This window comes from Lutzomyia longipalpis, chromosome 2 (assembly GCF_024334085.1).
Source record: "Lutzomyia longipalpis isolate SR_M1_2022 chromosome 2, ASM2433408v1".
Taxonomy (NCBI): Eukaryota; Metazoa; Arthropoda; class Insecta; order Diptera; family Psychodidae; genus Lutzomyia; species Lutzomyia longipalpis.
In genome coordinates, this window is record NC_074708.1 from 31,117,558 (window position 1) to 31,144,569 (window position 27,012).

General features: G+C 36.9%; 2 protein-coding genes across 5 annotated transcripts; both read left to right on the forward strand.

Annotated features, from left to right (window-relative positions):
- The first annotated feature begins 246 nt into the window (after positions 1 to 246).
- LOC129790115 (multidrug resistance-associated protein 1-like) lies at positions 247 to 6,993 on the forward strand. The gene is made up of 7 exons (XM_055827372.1): positions 247 to 608; positions 1,538 to 1,619; positions 1,691 to 2,600; positions 2,668 to 4,332; positions 4,406 to 5,059; positions 5,292 to 5,897; positions 5,967 to 6,993. Exons 1-7 carry the CDS (start codon positions 579 to 581, stop codon positions 6,565 to 6,567), a joined length of 4,548 nt encoding a protein of 1,515 aa, XP_055683347.1. The 5' UTR covers positions 247 to 578; the 3' UTR covers positions 6,568 to 6,993.
- A 2,704-nt stretch (positions 6,994 to 9,697) lies between these two features.
- Positions 9,698 to 25,697, forward strand: LOC129790130 (uncharacterized). 4 transcript variants are annotated; one of them, XM_055827420.1, is made up of 6 exons: positions 9,708 to 9,814; positions 10,542 to 10,732; positions 10,881 to 10,943; positions 19,606 to 20,609; positions 21,279 to 21,931; positions 23,308 to 25,547. In XM_055827420.1, exons 4-6 carry the CDS (start codon positions 19,655 to 19,657, stop codon positions 25,432 to 25,434), a joined length of 3,735 nt encoding a protein of 1,244 aa, XP_055683395.1. In that variant the 5' UTR covers positions 9,708 to 9,814; positions 10,542 to 10,732; positions 10,881 to 10,943; positions 19,606 to 19,654; the 3' UTR covers positions 25,435 to 25,547. The 4 variants fall into 4 exon arrangements, 2 of the variants coding, with proteins under 2 accessions (XP_055683394.1, XP_055683395.1); XR_008750534.1 differs by lacking the exons at positions 10,542 to 10,732; positions 10,881 to 10,943 and adding an exon at positions 25,593 to 25,697 and having other exon boundaries at positions 23,308 to 25,496; XR_008750533.1 differs by lacking the exons at positions 10,542 to 10,732; positions 10,881 to 10,943 and adding an exon at positions 25,563 to 25,691 and having other exon boundaries at positions 23,308 to 25,496.
- The last annotated feature ends 1,315 nt before the right edge of the window (positions 25,698 to 27,012 follow it).

Sequence of the window (27,012 nt, forward strand, 5' to 3'; positions counted from 1 at the left end):
ATACAGTTAAAAGTAAGTGTTCATGATACAGCATAAATTTTCCCTTCCACTTAGCCACCTTTCGATGTATGCGTTATTTTCCCTTATCAAAAAATGCCCCCGTCACCCTTGGTCATCTCTCTAGGCCCTCTTATCACCCATTATCATCTCATAACATGACAATGGGATTTTTTTTTCATTCTTTATCAACACATAGGCGATTCGTATAAAAAGAACTTTCGCAGAAATACTCCAGTTTGTTTGACCACGACTCTCAATTCTCGCGGACTAAATTGGCGCAAATTCGCGGTTTGGATAATCTTGTGATCTTTGATCTCAAATTACCAATCATCACAGTCAAATTTTCAAGTGATTGAAATGTGTTGAAAAACCTCAAAACAGAATGAAAAGTTGTTCTAAAGTTGAGTGAATAACACTGGAAAAAGGAATTTTTCAATAATTTTATTCTGTTCGAGAAGGACAAATAAAATTTCATCGAATAAGTGATTGTGCAGTTTTCTCGCCTTTATCTTTTTCGCATATTTGAGCTACATACTTTACTCAAAGCCACAAAAGGAGCTTAAAAAAGAAAAAGGACAATGGAAGACTTCTGCGGAGGTCCTCTTTGGGTGAGTATAATAAATTCCACAAAAGTGCGTTGTAAATTATTATGAAATTCAGGAAAATTGAATTTTCATCATCCCCACCCCAGCAAACGCGATTAGTGATATCGAAGCCGAAATTCGTGCGAAAATGTTTGATAAAAAAATTGCTGATAAATGGTCAATATAGAGTGACAAGGTTGGAAAATCTTTTGCGACAAGAATGCTCTATCTGCTGCGGAAAAACCTTCAGACATTAAAGTGCTTCCCTATTGAGAATAATAAACGATTTTTTTTCGAGAGAGATTTATGACCAAAATGCACAAATTTCGCGTTTTTAGACTGCCAGTTTCACCCTACTGAAGATGCTTTCATTCATCAGGGCGGATAAGTAGCATAGTCAGAGCATGTGAATCATAAAAAATACAATGCACGTGATTAAGTGAAAGTTCAAATCAGACTTCAAGGCAGTTTAATGTGTCATAGATTTGATATCTAATCTCAACGACTTTGATTAATTTTTCCATTGATATTTAAGTAGGATCTCTTACTAGGAGATATAGTCGTTAATATCAGAATTTGAATAAAAAATAACGCCTTAGATTCTATTGCTATTAGAAGCCTAATTTAAAAGTTCTAACTAAAATTTATAAGTTCAATATTAATTTACTTAAAAGCCCTTTTATGGAAAGACCTACCATAAAAATTACTCCAATATTTTGGTTCGCGTATTGCACTTGAGAGCTCCATAGCAATAAATTTTACTTTATGCTGTCTCACGCCCCCTTATCAGGGAATTAAAGAAAAGTATTTGTGCCCGATTGTATACATCAAAATGACGTAAACTCAATATAATCCAAGATATAATCCTTCAATTGAACTTGAATAACAAACTAAAATTATTTTAAACTTAAATTATTGAATTTCAATTTCATTAAAATTATTAAAATTTCCAGGATGACGATCTCACGTGGGCATCGGAAAATCCAGATTTTACGCCATGTTTTCACAAAACCATCATGGTGTGGGTTCCATGTGGTGAGTATCTACGAGTTTATGAGCTTAGCCTGAGAGAGTTTGTTAATGTTAAAGATTTCTATCTTTTCAAGCGTTCTTTATCTTATTCGTACCTCTGGAGCTATATTTCATTGCAAGTAGCAAAAATGGCCGTATTCCGTGGGGTTTTCTGAACATATCGAAAGGAATTGGAACATTCCTGCTCTTCACTCTGGCTACGGCGGACCTAGCCGTGGGAGCTGATCTATGGATTGCAGACACTCCTGGAGTATACCCGGTTCATATTGTAACGCCGGTCATCCTTATGGTCACCTTCATCCTTTCCTTGACACTCTTGCTGCTTCACAAGAAGAGAGGAATACGATCATCTGGCCTTATGTTCCTTTTCTGGTTCTTCATTTTCTTCCTTGCAATCTTCCGCTTCCGTTCTCAGCTCATGAATTTCGATCCAGATGCGGAAACAGTGGAGGAACAAATTGACTTCCACACCTACCAATATGCAAGTGTAATCACGCACTTCTGCCTCTGCATCATCATGTTACTGCTCAACTGCTTCTCCGATTTGCCACCAGAAGATCGAGTCAAAGTTGGAAAACCCAGTCCTGAAAATTCAGCCAGTTTCCTTAGAAAACTCTTCTTCCAATGGTTCGATCCAATGACCTGGAAAGGCTACAGAAAGCCACTGGAAGTGAGTGATATGTGGGATTTAAATGAGGAAGATCAGACCCGCACCTTGGTTCCACCTTTCGACAAGTATTGGTACGATAGTGTACGGAAAAACCAATCAAAAGAAGATGCAAAAGCTAATGCTAAGAAGAGCACACAAAATGGATACAGCAATGGGTCTGCTTTTACACCATCAAGTAAAAATAAGGCTCATGGTAAAACTAATGGATCTGTTCTGCCTGCTATGGTAAAGGCTTTTGGAGGACCATTCTGGTTTGCTGGAATCCTTAAACTCATCATTGATCTTTTGGCATTTGCTTCTCCTCAATTATTGGGGTAAGTCTTAAAACAGAATAACATGTAATCGATCTCAGGAAAACTAATATTATTTTTATTCTTTCAGACTCTTGATTCGTTTTACCAGCGATCTGACTGAACCACTATGGCGTGGTTTGTTCTATGCATTCCTTATGTTTGCTGCAGCCTTACTTACACTGTTTCTTAACGGACAATATTTCCACTTAACTTTCCTTGTTGGATTTAGAATCCGTAGTGCCCTAATATCTGCCATATACCGCAAAGCAATGAGAGTGTCTAGTTCAGCAAAGAAGGACACAACAGTGGGTGAAATTGTCAACCTTATGGCAGTGGATGCACACAGATTCTTTGAATTGGTATCATATTTACATCTGCTATGGTCTGGACCCCTCGTAATGGCCTTAGCTCTTTATTTTCTCTACGATCTACTTGGAGCGGCCATTTTCGCAGGTTTAGCCGTTATGATTCTTATGATTCCATTTAATGCTTGGATTGCAGTAAAATTGAGAGCTCTTCAGATGGAGCAAATGAAGATAAAAGATCATCGCGTGAAGATGATGAATGAGATCTTAGGCGGTATGAAAGTTCTCAAACTCTATGCATGGGAACCAAGCTTTGAGACCAACGTAAAGGATATTCGTGAGAAAGAAATGAAAGTTCTCATTAAGATGGCATATTATAGTGCAGGTACTTTCTTCGCATGGACCCTGGCTCCATTCCTCGTATCTCTGGCTTGCTTTACAACATACGTATTTATGGAGGAAGGAAATGATCTTACTGCAACAACGGCATTCATGTCACTCGCGCTTTTAAACATTCTACGACAACCTATGATGATGTTCCCAATGATTATTACAATGTCAATGCAGGCTTTAGTCTCCATTGATCGTATTAACAAATTCATGAACAACGAAGAACTCGATCCTGATAATGTTACTCATCATCCCCATAAGAGTGCTCTTGTCATAGAGAATGGTATATTCACTTGGGGTGAAGATGAGGCAACGCTCAAAAATATTAATTTGGAAATTCCAAAAGGAGCTCTGACTGCTGTTGTTGGTCCTGTTGGCTGTGGAAAGAGTTCTTTGGTCAGTGCTCTACTAGGAGAAATGGAGAAGAAACAGGGCAATGTGAATACAGTTGGATCTATCGCCTACGTTCCACAACAAGCCTGGATCCAAAACGCCACACTTCAGGATAATATCCTCTTCGGTAGAAAGATGGATCGTCAACATTATGACAAAGTGCTCGAGGCCTGTGCCCTAAAATCTGATATTGAAATGCTTCCTGGAGGTGATCAAACTGAGATTGGAGAAAAGGGAATAAACCTCTCAGGTGGACAGAAGCAGAGAGTATCACTGGCAAGAGCAGTCTACAGCAATGCAGACATTTATTTGTTGGATGATCCACTTAGTGCTGTTGATGCTCATGTAGGCAAGCATATCTTTGATAACGTCATCGGGCCTAAAGGACTTTTAGCAGGAAAGACGAGACTTTTGGTTACGCATGGTATCTCCTATCTGCCACATATGGATGAAATTTTGGTCATTAGTGGAGGTGAGATCAGCGAAAGTGGTCATTACAAGGAGCTTCTAGCTCAGAGAGGAGCGTTTGCAGAATTCCTTGTTCAACATCTGCAAGAAATGGAGGAAGACGAAGATTTGGAAGAAATCAAGGATGTTTTAGCAATTAAACCAGAGGGTCGACAATTGCTTGAAAGAGCTCTATCTGTTAGATCCACGTCCTCAAAGTAAGTATTCATAACTAAGTTATCATCTTACTTTTATATATACATATATTAATTAATTTTTAATGTCTTTTAGGGGTTCAAAGAAGGGTTCAATGAGAAAGAGAACTAGCCAACTGGAAAAGGATGGCGTAGTTGTTCCAAAGGTGGGAACAACTCTGATTGAGAAAGAAGAATCAGCTACAGGAAAAGTGAGCTGGGCCGTTTACATCAAATACTTCAAAGGCGTTGGTGTATGGATGACATTTTGGGCTCTCCTTATGAATCTTCTAAATCAAGGATTTTCGGCTGGTGCTAATCTGTGGTTAACACGTTGGGCTGAGGATACAGAAGCTCATCTTCCAGCAAACAGAGATATGTATCTGGGTGTCTATGGAGCTCTCGGTGGTGGTCAAGCTATCACATTGTTCTTCAGTACTATAACCCTAGCTATTGGTTGTCTCAACGCTGCCAAATCTTTGCACCACAAACTTCTGAGCCACACGCTACGGTTACCAATGGCTTTCTTCGATACAACTCCTCTAGGACGGATTATGAACCGTTTCTCTAAAGATGTGGATATTGCAGACAATATTCTGCCAATGTCTGTTAGATCTTGGATCCTCATGGCTTTCTCCGTCCTCTTCATCTTCGTCGTTATCAGTATTACAACACCAATCTTCATGAGCGTGATCATTCCCATCGGAATATTCTATTACTTCATTCAAACCTTCTACGTAGCTACCTCAAGGTAAAATCTTTATCTTGGAATTTATCTGTGTTTGCAAACTTTTTAAGTATACAGCATGATATTGTTATATAAATAGACATACCTTTTGTATTTGTTTACTATTTTGGTTGTTGTTTGAAAGCTCTTCAGAATATTTATTATGTTGTATTTAATGTGTACCTAAATAACTCTTGATCTTGATTTTAATTTTAAATCAACAACGTATTTGTAATTTTTTTTCTCAAATTTTCAGACAACTCAAAAGAATAGAATCAGTAACGAGGTCACCAATATACTCCCACTTTGGTGAGAGTCTTACAGGACAAGCAACAATAAGAGCATATAGTAAACAAGATGGTTTTACGAAGCAAAATGAGGACAAAGTTGATTTTAACCAGATGTGCTCATACCCCAGCATCATTGCCAATCGTTGGTTGGCAGTTAGGCTGGAACTTGTGGGAAGTTTAGTGATCTTATTCGCATGTTTGTTCGCCGTTCTTGGACGTGAGGATATTGATCCATCCCTCGTAGGACTCTCTGTTACGTACGCCTTGCAAACGACTCAAATTCTCAATTTTATGGTGAGGATGACTGCTGAAGTGGAAACTAATATTGTAGCTATTGAGAGAATGGAAGAATACTCTGATGTACAAAAAGAAGCCGAATGGGAGAAGGGAGAACGCGATCCTCTCTGGCCAAAGGAAGGAAGAGTGGAGTTTGATAACTTCCAAGTGAGATACCGTGAAGGATTGGATTTGGTACTCAAAGGAATCACTTTCTCTGTGCAAAGTTGCGAAAAGGTTGGGATCGTCGGAAGAACTGGAGCTGGAAAGTCTAGTTTGACTCTCGCTCTCTTCAGGTTTGTTGATGTTATTCTTGTTGCTTTCTAAGCTAAATCATTAATTTTTAATTTTAAAATTTTCTGCAGAATCATTGAAGCTGCTGGAGGAAAGATTACCATCGATGACAAAAATATTGGAGAACTCGGTCTTCACAATCTCCGATCTCGTCTCACAATTATTCCTCAAGATCCAGTTCTCTTTTCTGGTACGTTGCGCATGAACATCGATCCCTTTAACTCTTACAGCGACGATGAAATTTGGCGAGTCCTGGAACTCTCTCATCTGAAGCACTTCGTGAAGGGACTACAAGCTGGACTTCAGCATGAAATTGCCGAAGGAGGTGATAATTTATCCGTTGGACAGCGTCAGCTAATCTGCTTGGCCAGAGCACTGCTGCGTAAGACGAAAGTTTTGGTTCTTGACGAAGCTACTGCCGCAGTTGATCTGGAGACGGATGATCTGATCCAGAAAACAATCCGATCCGAATTCTCTGATTGCACCATCCTCACAATTGCTCACAGATTGAACACCATCATGGATTCGGATAAGGTCATTGTGCTCGACAAGGGTCAGATAGCAGAGTTCGACAGTCCTACAAATCTACTCCAAAATCCCAATTCAATCTTCCATAGTATGGCTAAAAATGCAGGAATTTTGGGTAACACCAATAACACCGCGAGTAGTTGAAGTTATTTTTATTGAAAGTGGAGTTCATGGAGTTAGAACTAGAAATTAGCTTGTAGAAGTTTGTGTATATATTTAGAAGGCAAAAGGAATTGGTTTTTAAACACCAATTAATGTGACGACTGATTAACAAATTAGTAAAGAATTTTACAGTCGAGGAAAGAATATAAAATATCGTACTTAATGACTCAAATAATTTTCGGCTTAATTTTACCTCATACTATTCATAGATAAAGGCCATTTAATGTTAATAGTTTAGCAAACAAGAATTTTTCTTACTTTTCAGTAAGAAAAATCATTTTATTTTTGGCAGCGAAATAGTTATTGTTGTTAAACTACCTCACAGAAGCAAAACGCATGTATGTAATTTATATGTAGGTATTTATGTGATTGTTTGCGAGTGTTGAAATAAAATTTTTGATTTCTAATTATGTTGTTTTTTTTTTTAACTAGTGAGTGGTGTTCCAATTAATTTGTAACATATTTCCTATAAGAATCTTTAAGGTGTTTGAGAAAGAGAAGTTTTATGCCTGTGCATTTTTAGCAGTGATACTTTCTTCAAAGAAGCACAGCTTCTGTGTACACTCTAAAATACAAAGTCGTCAGATCGGGCTCAAACTTGGGATGAGCACGAATTTGGGTCCCCACATTCCAAAAAACGCATGCGCCAAAAATAGGTAATAGATAGAGACTTACGGTCAACGGTAAAGTTCATATATTGGGTGGAAGACATCCGATTATGAAGTCAAATCCAACCCCCCACCTCCGCGTTCGCCATTTCGAATAACCCCCAAATTTTGTTTCCGCTATATCTCAGGCCCTATTATAGCTAGAGGTCTGAAATTTTAGTATGTTGTAGGGGCCAACAATACCTTTACAGCGATATCTCATTTTTGAAAATCGGTCAAGCCGTTTAGCCAAAATGGCCGCCACAATTTTTCATCGAAAATCAGCCATAACTCGAAAACGGCTTGACCGATTTTGATCAACTCGGGCTCAAATGAAAACTCTCAACAAGCCATACAACTCTCTAGAACATCTATACAAAAGTAAAGTAAAATATATATAAATGCATAGATATATACATTATACCTACATATAAAAAAAATGCAAAGATAAATATTGAATATAGCATGGATGGAACAGTATAAAGCGAATGAACGGTAAGTAAAACTTACGGGCTGTGATTCTTTCTTTGTCAGTGAAATAAGAAGATATCTGAAAATTGAGGATGGGCAAATTTTGAGGAAAGACTTACTCGTGAGTCGAATCACAGCCAACGCCCACCACGATTCAGGCTTTCTTCAAAATTTCTGCGCGTTGGCTGTGATTCGGCATATGAATAGTGGATATAAAAATAATGAAAAATATGTTGTTGTTGTTTTTTTTAATATTCAAATTTTGTCACAATAAGATTCGTAGCAATATTTTTTCATCGTCTTATTTTATATTTTATATATTTTTTTAATTTAATTTTAGAAGTTTCCTTTGACACACAAATTTTTTTTAATATAAATTAATAATAAAAAATGTAAGATTTAATTTTTTTCTTAATTTAAGTTATTACTATTATACATTGATTTTTTTGATAAATTTACAAGATGATTTCTCCGAACAATTACTTTAACAAAGTTTCTGGAAATTTCTATATATACTAGGTATCTGAGCATTTGATAAATGGGAGAGGCGTAAAGTGTTAAAGTATGTGGATGGTCAGAAGTTTGAAGTCTCCTTGGATGTTTTCTCTGATGTCATCTGAGCTGATTATCTGATATAAGATTTATATGTAATACTAAAATGTAAGCATAGAATGTACATATAAAATTCCATTAAAAAAATGTAGAAAAACAAAGAAAATTAGAGATTAAAGTACGAATTCTTTATTAGCTTTAGATATAAGGGAAGTGGTTGATGGTCTTTCAAAATGGCGGACGGCATTCCTATAGAAAACTTCAAACTTAAGGGTTTGGAAAAAGCTTAAAATATCATATTGCATAGCTAGATAGAACAAAATGATCTCAGAAAGAGTTGTAGGGCAGTAAATTTCCTAAAGTAATGAGATATACATTTTGCTTTATCTGTTTGGGAAATATGATATTTTGAGCTATTTCTAAACTCTTGAGTGACTTTTTTAACCCCGGTCTCCCTTACATTGATTAATATTTTTAAACAATTCTAAACTCAGATTTTGCACGAATTAAAAAAATAGGCATATCCGGATTAAAAATATATAAATGGATAGATATACATTATATATATACATATAAAAAAATGCAGAGATTTACTCGCGAGGCGAATCACAGCCAACGCGCAGAAATTTTGAAGAAAGCCTTAATCGTGGCGGGCGTTGGCTGTGATTAGACTCGCGAGTAAGTCTTTCCTCAAAATTTGCCCATCCCCAATTTTCAGGCAACTTCACCTTACACTGACAAAGAAAGAATCACAGCCCGTAAGTTTTACTTACCGTTCTTTCGCTTTATGTGTACTGTTCTATCCATTTTTCTTGTTGTGTTCCTAAATATTTTCTCACGAATTACCTATATTTTTCATTGAAATATGTAGTTCAATGCTTACTTACCATATTTGACATCGTAATAATTGGTATATCGATGTAAAAGATGATTTACTTGGCTTCTCTATTGTTCTGTAATTTATTTCAAAAATCACAATAAGAATTCTAATTAAAATTCAATTGCTTTCACTTCCTTAAAAATTTATAATTTACTTATTTTAAATGAAATTTTCTTTTCTTCTCAAATAATTCAATAGATTTGAGTATAATATGTGGTCCTAGTACTGTATTTTAACTGAAATTGTTTGAAATTGAATTTATGCGGCGATATGGTGTGAGTACCCGATCGGCAATGCGTCGCTCTTTTTGATTGCAGTCGAGACACTATGTTATCACATGATATAGCGAAATTGTAATGAGTACACAGGTAAGTTAAAATATGTCATGATTCACTGCAAAAAGTACACTAAATTGACATTTTTTGACTAAATTTGCATTAAAATGGGTTTTATGGCTGAAATATTCATAAAAATCGGGTAAAAAGTGCATTGAAAAGTTCATGGGCGCCACTGGATTTACTGATAAAGTGTCAGACCCGAGGGGACAACCTGTCAAGATGATAGAGTGACAATATGGCGATTTATTTTCAGACGTGTTGACGTTTCGTGTTAAGTTTTCCAACTAAATTCTCAGTGAAAAAGTGCGTGAAAGTGCAAAAAAATTGGAGAAAAGTATCTGGTAAAGCATCCCCTATTATTTCCACCTACCCCCATGGTGGTACCCTTAATCGATATGTGTGAATTTAGCATTTAATTTGGTGGCATATGTTTACTGGGTGAACTATTCCTGCTGGGTTGGGGAGAAAAAAGTTGCCTCTTAGAGGTGGAATTCATCGCGACGTATGCAAAATAATCGATAGAGTGTCTCGTATATTGAATGATTGTGGGGGGTGATTGTGTTCGGTGACTTTCACCCCCCATTGCTGTCCCCCCACAGCTTCGACACACAACTTTTATGCTCACCGTCGAAATGTATGTGACACAACAATTGCGATATATGTTTCCGTTACCATAGAAATCTCCCACTTATATCTCCACCCCTTAGCACAACGGTCCCGCTGGGTATGCTTCCTCACTTCATACATAGTTCAACTTCCTCCCCCGAACGCATCGTGCGCTCTGGTCCAAAGCGCGGGCAAAAATCCCGCCAAAAACTCTCTTTTAATCTCTGAGCGCGTGTCCGCTGAATCTGCACCACTGTGCTTCGCATCTCGACGCGAAATCTCTCTCAATCTGGGCAAAATAAATCTCACTCATAGCCATGGGTTGCGCGTGAGAGACCGCAAAAAAGCAAACTGAGAGCAAAGAGACGGCCTGCGTTTCACATCGGTCGGTCTCTTGTGATTTCCGGCCACAGGGCAATTACTATTATTAATTATGTATTTCTGATTAATGGGTCATCCCAGTGTGAGTGCCTCCCAAAAACACATCCCCACGGCCGGATTTGTGGTGTCGCGCGACCAACTAGTGAACTTAAAAATTTAAAAGTGAGAAGAAAATGATACCAAAAAGTGGCTTTTGTGGTTTTTCCTCCGAATACCAGAGTCGGGCTACCGCACTGACTACACCAACGAAAAAAACAACGTCTACGACTAATGTGCGTTATCATTGGATGTAATGGCAAACAAGTGTTTCATAAATTTTTCAAGCAATGTCACACTAAAAATGCTTTAATTGCCAATCTCATACCCGTTAATTTTTTATTTTCCATGCTCATACATACCATGTAGGGGGAAATTGCTCAGGGTAGCGTCAAACATGCTATCCCATCTGCACAAATCACAACATCACTGATAGAAAACATTTTTGTAAGTTTAATAGTTTATTTGTTCGTTTTCTCCTTTTATGCACAATTTGAATAAAAAAATGATAAGATAATAAAATTTGCCTATAAAAGATTAAAAAGTCTATAAAATCTGATCCACTATAAAGATTCTCAGGAATATTAAACGTGTGTGAATAAAAACAATGTAAGATTAATACAAGTTTAGTGATGCAATTATGGGTGATTTATGGGTAAAAATTAGAAAAGAAATTTTGCATTTTTTTTTTAAATACGTTGAGTTTAAGTTTTTTGATATTTTTTTTAATAAGTTTTTAATTTAATTTGCTCTATTTTTTCGATATTTAACGTCTTTGCTAATACAGATTTCTTTCAACTCTCTTTAATTTATTGATTTGCACTATTTTCTTTAGTTTTTTTAAAATAAAATAAAGTAGAGCACGTATTTTTCGACCAGTCAAATCGGTAAGAATAAACCGATAAGAATTCACTCAAAATTGTAATCAATGACGTCTCAATTGTAGAAGAATAGAATAAATTTTTTTTATTTTGCCCTTTGCAAACTAGTGCTTAGGGCCACGTCTCAATTGTGTTTCTTATATTTATTAACCCTTCCAAATGGAGATATTGAGCTGCTAATATTTTTTCGTTTCTACCTGTGTTCATGTACAGTATTTTTGGGAAAATCTTTGCCGGCTTTTTCTAGCTAATCCTAGTGAAAATTTTAAAGTCTGGCGTATTATCTTCTCTGTTATTTTTTTAAATCTACAAAATAAAAAAACCCTTATTGTTCTATTGAATGAGATTTTCTATATGGAAAACGGGTAAGCTCCTTTGAATTATTTTTTTAACAATATTTTGAAAAAATTCATTAAAACTGTTTTTACATGATTTTCTTTATAAAATTCTACAAAATATTGGAAAAAAAAACTCTGGAAAATCGTTGAATTTTCTTCTGAATTTTCCGTTTTTTTTTGGTACCCCTTGTTTGTACGACCACCAGAGGCTTTAGGTTAGGTCATTCAGTTTTCCGCCATGTTCCTGTATTTCAAACATTCTCATTACTTTTTCTCACTTTTGGAAATTTTGAGATTTTCATTTATAAGCTGCGATTTTTTCCATTAACTGGCACTCCTTTTCTATTTTCTTAAAGGAGTGGGAGAAAAAGTAATTATTTCTTTTGGGAAAATCCTATGGGAGTAACTCACTTACAACATAACCACCCACCCACCCCCCTATTGCCCTTCTTACCAACACCACATTTCACGTTTTGAGCGTTTCACAATCGATCCATTGATTGAAAATTCTATTCGTGTTGTGGCCAAAGAGTCGTAGTTTGGGGGTTGATTTGACGAGGGAAAATTTCTCTGTACGGGGATGGTAATACAATATCTATTTGGTGTATTATTTCGTGGAATGGAGCCATACAAATAATGCTAACTTCCTGGCAGTTTTTTTCCCTCAAGCGAGGGTTGATTTCCAGAAAATATTCCCATGCGAATAAATTCTCCAGAGGTGAACTCTACGGAAAATTCGATGACCTTTCACATTGGCTTATTGGACTGAAAAAAAAATAAGAATAACTTAATTGCTTTTAAGTCGTGATGTAGCAGTTAAAAATAGTTGGAATTTTAAACATTAATAAAGCAAAGACCCCCAAGAGATAAAACTTATACAATTTATTAATATCGTGTTAGTGAACATGAAGAAACAATGTCATTGTAACTTCTTAACTCGCCACAAATGCTAGCAAATCATTTAAAATGGATCGTGAGTTAGACCAATTTTTCTTGCAAACATTTTAAAAGGATGTATTTTGTTTGTTTTCTTCACCAAACAAAATGCATCAATTAAGATGTATTAACCACTTGACTGGCTAAAATGTTAAAAGGAAGTCAGCATTTTAGCTGCGTATTGCTTCTTTCTTTTACTTCATTCTTCTACCTCTGTGTCGGGGCGCATACCCACCTCAATTCGGTGCTGGTTTATGTTGAAATAATACGTGAAGCATTACAATTTTGTGTTCCATATATGCGACACATAGCGGGAAGGCGGGTGGCGACGTGTAGCCATATACTGTTTGACTGACAAGACGATCTACATTGTGACCCACAAAATATTTTATACAAACTCATACACTTGGTGTATTATGCTTGTATGCCGTACACTCTTCGTGCAAAGTAGACAATTTTTCAGAGAATGGCCCCTAAGTTCAATTATCCAATTGCCGATCGATTTTGTGCGCGCAGTTACTCGCGACTTCCCCCTTTTACCCCATACCTTTCCCACAACCTTATCAGCGCGGGTCTGTCGCACCTGGAACGTGCATTTGTTGAGGAAGACCAAAAAGGCCAAAAACGTGCGCTACACTTTATCAATTCACGGGAATTTATTGATGAAAAAGGGTCTCTATTGTTTAGCTTCTTTGACCCTTTCGACCATCATCCTATGGCATGTCTTGAATGTATAAAATTCAGCGATATTTTATTTTTTTTATATATTATTTAATTAAACACAGCTTTTTGCTTGTTGTATTTACTTTGTTTTTGTGAGTATAAAAGTTTCAGTTTATTCGCCATTCCTTGAAACAAGTTATATTCAGTTTGTGGATTTTTAGGACGATACATCAGTTAAAAATTCTTTGTAGTATTATGAAAAATTAGTAAATCGTCCGAAAAATCACTTTTAATTAAAGAAAAGAATTTATTTGATTATAATTCAAAAAATGATTAAAAAATGTAATAAAATAATCTAAAGAAAAGTATAAATGTCGAATAAAACAAAAGTGCTATGCACAATTCATGGGGTGAACTCCTGCAAGTAATTAAATTTATAAATTCGTTTTTTAGATCATTGTAAAAAAATCAATGAAAATGTTGTTATTTCCGGGACATTATACAAATTTTTCCGTTAAAGATCAAGCGTTTTTATATCAATGAGAATATTTATTTTCGTGAAAATAAAAAATAAAGGTAACAATACATAAAATTATGTATGTATTGAAAATTATCTTTCAAACCCATTAAAAAATGGAAAATCGTGAATTTTTGCGACCGTGCATTTTTTTTTAGCTGAGGTTCTATAAATTTTATTCTCTTTCATTCTTTTTTTTTATTCATAAAATGTATGCTGTAATCAATTTTTTTCTGTCCATTTATCATTTTTCTTAAGATAATAATAGAATATAATGTGTTATAAATGTACATATGTAATTAATTTTCCCTAATTAGCTATGTGGTGGTTTTTACAAAAAAATGTTTCATTCTGTTTTCTATTTTGGTTCTTAAGAGCATAAAAATGAATAAACTCCTTTTCCCACATTCCATAATTATTATCTGATTCAAAGTAATCAATTTATTATTACTGAATGGGATGAGAGACCCACCCCCTCCTACTCACTCCGTTTAAAATTAATTGTATTCAATTAGTTAATTTGGTCACACATGCACTACGAAGGGTTAGAAGGAGGTGTAAAACCATTAAGGGTAATGGAAAGTGAGGTTTTCCAATTTAGTAAATTGTGTCAAGAAGACTAGAAAATTTAATCGAAGTTTATAATTTTTAGGGAAACATTTCCTTTTAAAACCACAATGATTAAAAATTGTTATTTTTCTTTGCAATAAAATAAATCGCATTAAAACTTATGTTAGCTTCTATCGTCATCTATTAAATCGATTAAAACTAATGAATTACGATGTTGTTTGAAACATACAGAGACAAATTATTTTCATTGACAATGCAAATCTAATTTGAGTATGCATGAAATGATGCATTTTTCAATGCTATCTCGGAGCAAATTGATCAAACATAAAAATTGATAAAAAATGTTTTATAAAAGCATAAAGTAATGTTGAGGCATTGAAATTCATTTCTCACCTACGCCCTTTTCATTTCTTTATTAAGACGAACCAATTTGGTCATCAGTATACCTATATTTGAAAATTGAATTTTCTCTTGTCCACTTAATATCTCAATCACGTCCTATTTCCTTATCTTCTATCATTCATAAAGTCTCCAATTGACGGGAGCCTTGACTTCTTTGGTGTGAGGTGTGTGATTTACCGGCGAGTGACAAACCCCTCGCAATGATTTTCATTTTTATTTTCATGTTGAGTCTCCCCAACGAAATTTTCTCCGCTTTATTATAGTTTTGAGAGGAAAAAAAATTTACTAAATACACGTCACTGCCACACAATGTTGGTGATGTAGTGTGGAAAATAAATGGAAATGACAAAAAGGAAATATTTTATTTGGAAGCGCGTTTTCTCTCGCAATAAATAAAATAGAAAATTAATTAATATTGCACCTGCATCCTGTAGTGTATCTGGAATTATTGCACCTATTGTTGATATAATTGGATTGTGTGGAATTCATGGCGGAGACTTTTTTTTCAGCAGCGGAAACATAGGGGGAAATGGGGCAAAATGTTAGAAAATCAAGACCACACATCTCCAATATCTCAGTAAATATTATTTCGTAATTGTTCTAATTTAGTCAAAAGGTACCTTTTATAACTCTAACTAAGCCTATAAAGTTTTATATTAATTGATCTAATATTTTGGGATTTATTTAAAAAACAAATTTTTCGAATTTCAAAGTTACTTTGACCTTTCATTTCAATATCGTATTTTGGCGTATTTCTGTGTAATTTTTTTGATCCAAATGCATTTTTTGATAGAGTAACTATTGCTGAACACGAATTTAGTCTAAATTTTCCGAAAAAATTTTCCGGGTTTTCCCGTATAACACTGATAGTAAAAAGTACCCCTTGGGGCAAAATGTTAGAAACCGTTTTTAAGGCTGTTAACTATTTTTTTGTTTATTTATTTTATTTTTTTCCAGTCGGCACACTTAATACTTATAATTTAGCATGTTATATTACTCTCTATTACTAATATAAAATTATTTAAAAAATAAAAAGTGCAATTTCATAAATTTTTCATTTTTTTTATTTTTTGTATTTTTTTTATTAAAAAAAAATTCTAATTGTTACGCAAATACCTTATTATCAATTGCTTTTATAGTGTCTAGATGAAATAAATTCATAAAATTGAAATTTAAGGCCAAAAAACGCAAACTAACATTTTGCCCCATGATTTTTGAAACAGGCAAATGTGGAAGGGTTTGGAAAATGGCCTGAAAATGCATTTTCCCGTTGAGATAGAGAAAAATCGTCTGAGACAAAGTTGTAGCCCGGAAAATTTCCTATAAGATAGTCGTCATGAGAAAACTCAAATATTTTCAGGAAAATCAGGAAAATGTTTCTCCCAAAAAACTAACAAATTGCCCCATTTCCCCCTACACATTGCGAATTTTGCAAAAGAGAGTGAAAAGTGCGGGCGCGGGTGGAATTTGAGCATAAATTGAAATTCCACGTGCAATCTTCCAATGCTCACAAGAGACCCAGAAATCTTATCAAAGTGTCAACAGAATGGGGCAATGTGTCGCTTCAAATACTAATTTAGCATTTATAAGTTCTCCCGCCATCTCACATACATGTGTTGTGATATTTTCTCTGGACGTCTCGTTCTATCGTGCCTCTTTTTTTTCATGATAAATTATATCCACAATGAACATGAGAAAATATCAGCAAGTAGTTGATAGTAGCAATAAATACTCATTGCCTTCAATCACAACCACAGGCAATAAATCCTCTCAACATTAAACAACGCTGCTGCTCAAATATTTGAGTACTTCTTTACCACCTCAATGGTATTCAGAGTGTGAAAATCTGTCTCCCAACCACAAGAATGTTTCCCCCCATGTGCGCCGAGAAGAAATAATATGGAAGAATTCTTTCTATGTGAATGAAGAAAATTGAGTCTTTCTCTCGCGACAGTTGATACTTTAGCGGATTAAAGGCAGTCAGTAGAAAATTTTATGCAGAAATATGACAAAATGTCGTGCGGTTTTTTGTGTGTGCTCTAAAAAGGGTTGGTAAGTTCTCAAATGAATGTTAAATATAGAAAAAAAAATTATTAGCTTTATCTCATCGCAATACCTTCAATACCAATCCTAAGGAAACGGAAGCTGAACCATTCAGAGAAGATTTAGGGAAAAATAGAAAAAAAATAGGAAAAATAGGAAAAATGCTCTCAAAAGAACAATAGTGACGTCATAGTTTGCATTTTTGGGTAAATCTGTGCTGGTTCTTCTCACCTGATGTCAATAGAAAAAGCGAAGAGAAAGCGGAAGTTAGAATTAAAGAATTTTTTTATAAACTGAAACTTCCTGTATCAAGATAGTAATTGAAGAGTTAAAACATTTTAAGAAAAAATAAGGTTTTATTAAGGTTAAGATGTAAAAATTATATTTTATAGTTTCTTTCAATAATAATTAGTTGGTGTTCCACTTCGTGGCCCACACCAAGTATTGTAATCGTCGGAAAAACCGACCACCTCAGAACGGGCTCAAACTTGGTTTGAGCACGTTTCAGACAACCCACATTCCAAAACTGGTGGTGGAAAATTTTTGATACGGCCGGTCTGCCGGCCGTCCTGCCGGCCGGTCGCCCAAACTTTGCCTTATAGCTCGAGAACGGTAGCAGATAGAGACTTCCGGTTTGAAGTTTTCTATAGAAATGTGGGTGTAAAATTTCATTTTTTCGCATTTTCAAAATCCAAGATGGCCGCCGTCCGCCATTTTAGAATACTGTCAATCACTTCCCTTATAGCTAGAGGTCTGAAAGTTTAGTATGTTGTAGAGCTCAGTGAGACGTTTTCATCAAGAATTCATACTTGAAAATCGGCCAAGCCGTTTAGCAAATATGGCGGTCTAAAGCAAAAAGTGTTTTTTCGATATAACTCGAGAATGGCTTGACCGATTTTGACCAACTTAGGTTTAAATGAAAGGTTTCAAGAAGCCCTACAACTGTCTAGAACATTCCAAGTTCCAAAAATGGCCGCAAGAGGCGCTAAAGTCAAAAACAAAAATTGCCTAACTTTAAGGGGCAATATCTCCGAATCCCCATTAGGCAAATCTTTAAAATTTTGATATGTTGTAGCAGAACTAATAATCTTGCGCCAGTCCAAAAATGAAAAAATCTATGTCGTCGTTTAGAAGATATCGCAGTTTGAAAAATTCTTGAATTTGAAAAGTTCTAAGAGTCATATCTCCTGAACTGCTTGTCCGATTTTGCTCAACTTGGTATCAAATTAAAGGTTTTGCAAAACTCTATAACTTTCTAGAACATCAGAAACCTCAATAGGCATTCCTTGAGGACAAAAAATGCCAAAAACTGTTTTCGTAAAACAAAAATCCGCCATTTTGTGTTCTATAGGTGACCTTGAAAATTATTGAAATTTACGTTAATTTATAGCCTGTTTTAATACCTTACCAAAACTAGTCAAGAAATTTCTGTAGGTCTTATAGAACCTAAGATATGACCATTTTTATCCATCAAATTGCCGAATTTTACAAAGAAAAATCAACTTTGTCTACTAATTCTGCTCACAAATAGCATCACAACGCATAAACAAACTTCTACACGTTGTGGGACACCAACTCTTATAACTGGACGCGTTATGATTGACTTTAATTACAAATCGCTTTTTTATAAAAGTCTTTTAAAAAAATGTCGTTAATAATGAAAGCACAAAAAACTCTACTTGTAGACCTCTTTCGTTTTCATTTTTCCTCATAAATACAAATGAATAAATCAAAAGAGACAAGAAAGACAGAATCATCAATATGAAACCATAGAGAACAAAATGCACAACCCAAATGACCTGTAGGGGGGAAAATATTTAGCAAGAATAATGGGAGAATGTTTCGTGAGAGCAAAGCCTTATGTCGTGTCGTCCACGAGACGAGGGTGCTAATGAGAATTGAATCATTTAGCGGTGTCACTGATTAACGTAATATACCTATTAAGTAGTAATTTGTGGATTCGATGACTTGTCCTGGGGATTCCTCACGTTTTCTCGGTGACAATCAGCAAAAGCAACTTAGAACATCGGCCTAGGAAGGAAGGGAGAAGTTTTTCATTCTTTTTATCACTTTTTCTCTTCTATAACTGTTCTGTAGTATCCTATATAGGTATATGTATACATTGTGTATGTAGCAATGTCGCACAAGAATGTTGTGTGAAACTTTCAACGTCTACGAGTTGAGACGTTGAGACTGAGAGAATGACTAAATAAATTTTGTTAACATTTTATTAACGCATCACGCCTTGAAGTAATTTACATCATTTATTCCTTTCGTATTTGACTTCTTCATAATTCTCGAATGGTCTCACCCAGGTATCTCACGGAGAGATGAACGATGATGGATTCCTCGATGGTACCTCATCACAATAATAATTTATTCCTATTCTGTCGTGCCAGCGGGAAGGGTTGATACACAAAAGCTCTCTTCATTTAGAACGATTGAGTGGTTTATTCATTGGTTTTCCGGCTCATGGAAAATGTGAAAAAGTGCTGTGGGAGAAAAAAGGGGCATAAGCTTTTTTTCATTGCTCTTGATGGGATTGTGCGATAAAAAAGCGTCCATATACACATTTTATATACACGCTGATGTGCAATCCGTATAAGAAAATTAGAATTTTTTACGTTTAATTCCCCGTCAGCTCGCAAGGTTAATATCATCATGTGGACAATAACTTTCACGTAGCTTAACGTGTGTTTTTTTCTCCCCTTTTTTGCTCTTCGCGTGTGGCGGCTTTTTCAATGATGGTCAAATGCAAGGAGAGAACCGCAGGATCGATGAGCTTTCGGATGAGTGTGTGAGGAGACAATGGAGCATCATGGCTATTATCCGGATGTGAATGCCTATGGCGGTGCAACGGGAGATATTGGCCAGCAAATGCCGCTGCAGCAACATCAGCAGCATCAGCAGCATCAACAGCATCAGCATCAGCAGCAGCAGCAGCAGCAGGCAACAGTATACCCGTTGTCTCATCACCATCATCAAACCTACCAGCAGCCAGTGACGCCACTGCAGCAGCAACCACAGACTGCACAACAGATCCAATCGTCGCAGCTGTATCATCAGAAACCAACGCAGCAGATGCACTATGGCGTCACTTCGCCACTCCATCGGAAGCACGATGTTCTGGATTCCTACAGTGCCAATGGTGACAATCTACTCAACTATTCCGTAAACAGCGGTGAGAGTCCCAGTGGTGCAATGACCCAATGTGCTGTAGATTATTCTGCTGTGCAGTATGCTAAGGGTAGCATTGAGCAGAATCCCACCTATTACTACCCCAAAGTTCAGACTGGAGGCTACGACACCACCTACAGCGGCTACCAAAATTACCAACACAACACAGTGGCTGCAACATCCAACTACGCCAATGCATCCTCATCATCGTCCTCCAGTCCAATCGTTATAAATGACTACCCTGATTCACCCAAGAGCCACGTGCCCAATGCCTATGCGGGAGCAATTAAGTACAATGGCTACCAAATGGCAGGAGGATACAAAAACCCACCGGCAGCTCCAGTTGCACCCACACAATGGACAGCACCTGCACAAACGGCTCAAGCACCTGCCAAAGAGATGCGACATGCATACAGTGTTGTTCCTATAAGGCATCCTTTCGATGACAACTACACCAGGCAGGCTGTCTACATGCGTCCTGGGAATCATCCCTATCACATGACACAGGACTACGGGTATACGGAGAAGTATCCATCGACCTATTATAACCACCCACCAACAAATCACTACAAAACAACCAATAATGGTGAGTTTTTTCCCATTTTTTTTTTTAACTTTTATTGTCATCTCGTTTTCTAAATGAGTGCATTAGCCCTTGACTCACTTACGTTGAATCTTTTTGTGAAAATAGAGCATAAAATTTATATTTTCATTCAGCAGTTAAAATGTTTTAAAAATGCTATAAGAGTGAGAAATAATTGCGAGACTTTAGTGCTTGAAAAATTATTTTCTTTATTAAATAAAATTTATTTATTATTTAAATTATTCTTCTGACTGAAGAATGGTTTTCGGATCAAACAATTTCTTCCAACATTATTATTTATTCATGGAGTGCCCTATAGCTAAGCTGCCTAACTGTTACAAAATGTCTTACCTTTCTACTTGCTTCTCACTTCAAGGATTTATTTTATTTTTATAATAAAAAATATTAAATATTTTAAAAAAAAATCATATGTAAATATTTGAATGATAATATATCCTTTTCGTGGATGGATTCTTCTGTTCACAAAGGAAACAAAAACGAGGAAAAATAGCCTTCGAACGACCTTTTGTAAATGGTATAGAGGAATTGTTTTTTGCATTAGAATCCATCCACTAAACTTTTCTTTAAAGTTTAATACAATGAGTACAATGAAAAGCTTGAGGTTCAAAGTTAAATGTATAAGAGAGCTGAATTATTAATTTTTCTTTTAAGGAAAATACCCAGTTATGGTGGGAACATCCCAAAGGGCTGTGAGATCGATGATACCATCTGCTGCGGAGGGTCCTGTTCCATATCCATACTACAATATGGTACGGACTGCCAATGGGTACCAACAGCAACCAACAAATCAGGTGTACAACCGTCCGGCAACTCATCACGTAGCTCAGAAGGAGATGTACGTGGAAAATGTTCCATATGACGATCCATACGGTGCTAAAGTAAACTACAACACGACCCCAAAGTACATTCCACCCTATGAGGATTACCATCATCATCACGCCAGTCATCATCGTCACTCCACAAGTCAGATGCCACAGCAACCAGTGAGGAATTCTGTGATACCTGCAAACTACCAAGCGCCTAAGATTGTCTATCAAGGTGGACGGAATACCAACGAAATGTGCTACGCAACTGGGTATCAGGGAAGTTACCCAACAAATCAAGCTGCAGCCCTACCAGCTAGCCGGGGTGGGTATTATGAAACCCCCCAGCCGTCTGAGAAGTCCTACATTGACCTCGAGGAGCAAATTAATAGTTCGAAAATCCTTAAAACAGGACGACCACAAATGTCGGACTACTATCAGGCATCACACTACCAGTATTTGGGTCACAATCCCCAAGGAGGGGATCCTTCGTCCGTGCAGGTAAATTGAAATTCAAAAAAAAAGTTGAAAGAGAAAAGTCAATCATAACGCGTCCAGTTATAAGAGTTGGTGTCCCACAACGTATAGAAGTTTGTTTATGCTTTGTAATACTATTTGTGAGCAGTATGTGTAGGCAAAGGTGATTTTTTTTGTGAACTTCAGTAATTTGATGCAAAAAATGGTTATATCTCTGGTTCTATAAGGCCTACAGAAATTTCTTGACTAGTTATGGAAAGGTATTGAAATAAGCTATAATCTGACATATGTTTCGATACATTTCAAGGTCACCTCTAGAACACAAAATGGCGGATTTTTGTTTCATCAAAACAGTTTTTGGCATTTTTTATCCTGAAAGAATAGTTCTCGAGGTTTCTGATGTTCTAGAAAGTTAAAGAGTTTTGCAAAACCTTTAATTTGATACCAAGTTGAACAAAATCGGACAAGCAGTTCAGGAGATATGACTCTTAGAACTTTTCAAATTCAAGAATTTTTCAAACTGCGATATCTTCTAAACGGCGACATAGAATTTCTTCATTTTTGGACTGATGAAAGATATTGAATCAGGCTACAACATATCAAAATTTAAAAGATTTGCCTAATGGGGATTCGGAGATATTGCCCCTTAAAGTTAGGCAATTTTTGTTTTTGATTTTAGCGCCTCTTGCGGATGTTTTTGGAACTTGGAATGTTCAAGGCAGTTGTAGGGCTTCTTGAAACCTTTCATTTGATACCAAGATGATCAAAATCGGTCAAGCCGTTCTCGAGTTATATCGAAAAAACACTTTTTGCTTTAAGCCGCCATATTTACTAAACCGCTTGACCGATTTTCAAGTATGAATTGTCGATGAAAACGTCTCACTGAGCTCTACAACATACTAAAATTTCAGACCTCTAGCTACTAGGGAAGTGGTTGACAGTAGTTCAAAATGGCGGACGGCGGCCATCTTGGATTTTGAAAATGCGAAAAAATGTAATTTTACACCCACATTTCCATAGAAAACTTCAAATCGGAAGTCTCTATCTCTTGCCGTTCTTGAGTTATAAAGCAAAGGTCGGGCTAGAGGCCGGCAGGACGGCCGGCCGGATCAAAAATTTTCCACCACCACTTCTGGAACGTGGGTTGTCTAAAACGTGCTCATACCAAGTTTGAGCCCGATCTGAGGTGGTCAGGTTTTCCGACGATTACAATACTTGGTGTTGGCCACGAAGTGGAACACCAACTAATAAGCAAAATCATTGAACTCTGTTCCTTTTACATACTTGGCATGATTCAGTTCTTTTTAAAATTTAAAGTACTTCAGCGGAAAGTTCTTGCCAAGTTTTTTTTATGCTAACTTCTGCAATAAATTTTTAATGTTGCAATTTTCCACTTGCAGGCACCCCTAAAGAAGACCAACGTCCGCGACTTTCTGTCGTCGTGGAATGAAGATGAGGAGGAGGAGAATAAGCAGAGTCACGAAAGGTCTGTTGTACAGGAAATGACACCTAATACCGTTAGCTGTAGCTACGGAAATGCCATCTACGACATGGGTAGACCCAAGGAGTACGACACAGATGGCAATCCACGAATTCACGTGGGCATTACAATTGATAACAATGCCACGAATCAGAGTATCAACCTCCCGGATATTATTATTGACATTGAGAAACCAAAGCTCCTACCTCCTGAGGATAGTTCGGTGCTGGTGAATTCGGAAAAGCTCTATGTGCTCGAATCGATTGATGTGCCCCTTTCGGAGCTCAACAAGTACAAGCATTTGAGTGTTGTGAATAAATTGCCGGAAAATATTGTTCACATCGCATCGAAGGGGGATGTTGATGGGGATGGGAAGGATTTTGCGGCGAGTGTGGAGAATTCCTTGAAATTCATCGAGGAAATCGAATCGAATCATGAGAATTATTTCAAGAGTGACTTCGAGATGAATGTGGAGTACGATGAGAAGGATGCTGAACCTGTGAAGGAGCCAGCTGCACCTGTGAGTCAGCCAGAGAGGAAAGAATCTGTGATTGTGGCAAATGGAGAGGCCGAGAAGGCATCCCTTGTTACCACCAAGAAACCCAAGAGGAAAAAAAAGCGAAGATCATCGAGTATGGCAAGTGTTGAGTGCTACCCCATTGTGCCTCCCAAGAAGATAAAAACCCTCCATAAGCTCTGTGTTTCCGTGATAAATTCAAAAGAATTCCGCAAATCATATGAAAAGTATCTCAGTTGTCGCCGCAAGGAACCAGAACCAGTGAAGAAGATAAGTTATCGCTACACAAGGCGCTACTGCCGGCGAGTTCCCACGCTCAAGGAACTCTGTGAGCGACATTTTATCCCAGTACATCAACCACAGAGCCTCAAAGAGATCTGTGAAGCCTTCATCTGCAGCCATAGGCATCTTTTTGCACTGGAGGAAGTTCCACGGGTGCCACGACTCAGTGATCTCTGTGAAGATGTGCTGAAGCTCAATAATTTCATAATAAATCTGGATGACTTCAGTGAGGCACCAGATGGAGCAAATATCTGCTTTGATTTTATGATCTCAACAGGTGCACAGGAGTTCCTACCAAATCCTGCAAGTCCCCCAACCATCATCCAACCCATAGCAACCGATGAAAGCCTCACGGCGATGGATAATCAAGTGGATGCTACCTACTTCTCAGATGCAGAAACCTTCCGTCTCTTTGATCTGTGCGAAAGCAATCATATTCAATCTGAGGAAATTATTCCCGTCGATGTGGCGAGAGATCGCAAGGAGAAACTCTGTGAGTATCTCCGATCGAAATATATCCAGAGGCCACATCATGAGAAAATGTTCTTCGTGAAGAAGATCATACGGAAGTACCTGTACTACCAGCGATACTCAAGAATTCTCTTGAGAAACTATCGCAAGGAAAGTCAGTCGTTCACGGAGAAATCCACAACGAAGAGAAAACGTCTGAAAGTTGAGAAAAAGCGACGTGGGCAGTGTAAGAAAATTCCGGAGAATCATGTGAATTCCTTGAATAACAACTACAGCCCCAGAAAAAGTGGAAGTGAGAGTGAAGGACGCGAGAGGAAGTTACCAGTTGGACCGCTTCGACGTGAAACGTCTCAAGTGGTGCAGCAAATGAGGAAGAACTCCGTGGAATCTCAGTGTGTTGCTAAAGATCTCAAGCGTGAGCACAGTAGCACATCGCAGGTGAAACGAAAATCAAATCCAGAATCCCGGAAGAGGCATAGAAAGCTCAATTTCGACGAGATGCTGCTCAATATTGATTCGTATTACACAAAAACAATCGGAAGAATCAAGTCCAGCTCCAGAGATTCAGATTCAAGTAGTACAAGTAGTGAAAGCTCCCGGAAAAGTAGCTCATCGGGTAGTTCGAGTAGCTCAAGAAGTTCTTCAACATCCTCATCATCCTCCTCATCGTCAACCTCGTCGTCGTCATCATCATCATCGCGATCTGCCACGCGTTCACCCTACGTGAAGCTCGAAAGGAGTGTCCTCATCGATAAATTGGGCAAGATGTATACGTAGCACTGTCCCCATAATAGACTTCATCAAATCCTATTGGTGCCTGCTCGAGGCTTTCTCCTGCGGTAAGTGAGAAGAGTCAGAGTACAAAATAATAAATTCCCATTGCGGTAAAATCACTTTAATTTAAGTACAAAAGCGACGATTTTTCCGCTCAACAGACTAAAACGAGCCATTAACCCTCGAGCAGTTTCCCAACACGCAAAAAAAAACCCAAGATGGTATCACGAAAAAAAATCCAACACACACAGAAAAATCACTGACAAGGGAACGTTATACATTTAATAGCTTGGATTGGCTTGAAATTTTCACCAAATATTCTTTACAATGTATAAAAACCCTGTGCCAAGGGTTTTTTCCTACAGCGCCCTAGTTTAATAGTTATAATTAATTAAATTTTCCCATATAAAATTCACGTTGGGAGAGCAAAGCGCTCGACAGAAACGCAAGAGAGAGCACTGCGCGCGCGTCTGTGTGAGTGAGTAGTGGTGAGCAGTTCTTTGACCGTGCGCTCACACAGACGCGCACGCAGTTCTCTCTCTTGCGTTTCTGTCGAGCGCTTTGCTCTCCCAACGTGAATTTTATATGGGAAAATTTAATTAATTATAACTATTAAACTAGGGCGCTGTAGGAAAAAACCCTTGGCACAGGGTTTTTATACATTGTAAAGAATATTTGGTGAAAATTTCAAGCCAATCCAAGCTATTAAATGTATAACGTTCCCTTGTGAGAATACCAAAATGTGCAATTAGTTTTCTATCCAAATAACCTTTATAACCATTTATCCTCCAAAAAATGATTTATTATTGTTTTCAATTTAGAATATTTTATTTATATTTTTTTGTTATGATGATTTTCACTTCATGAAAAAGGTAAATTTTTAGGGAAGTTGTTACAGAAGATGGTCGAAGAATTTCTAAACATTTTTGATATATTTTTCAAAACACCTTCTTTATTTTGTTAGTTCTTTATTTCACGTCCTTCTACTTTGCTTGTCACCAAGAGAATGAATCTTTAGGACACTTTTGGGGAGGGCGACCTCTATTAATCTACATTTGAATTTTAACCGTTACAACAATTTTATAACATAGAAAAAAATTCTTTGGACATGATTAATCTTTAATTTTAGACAATTTTCCTGGCTTTTCCGGTCGTCGCCAGGTGTAGAAAATTTCATCCAAAAAAAAAATACGTAATTCCCAAAGCTTTCAACCCTATCCGGACCTTCCTCAGTGGCTGGAAGTGGGTGAATTTCTTTATTTAACAAAATTGCATTCAAAACAATTTTTTTTCTACCCCTAACGACGACTGGAAAAGCAATGAAAATTGTCTCACGCCAGGTTCAATACAAAGATTAATTTTAGATATCATAAGGATATGTAATTGATTCAGATCAAAGCAGATTTCCAATTAAATACTAGTCAGATTATAATTCTTTCTCGTGGATGAATTAAAGCAAAAAAAACCAAAGTGTATGAGTATACAGCTGGGGATTACATCCACATCGTTAGAAAGTACATTAAGAATCTTCACCGTAAGGGAGTGCGGGCTCACGTGGTGGAATATATCCAGAAAAAATTA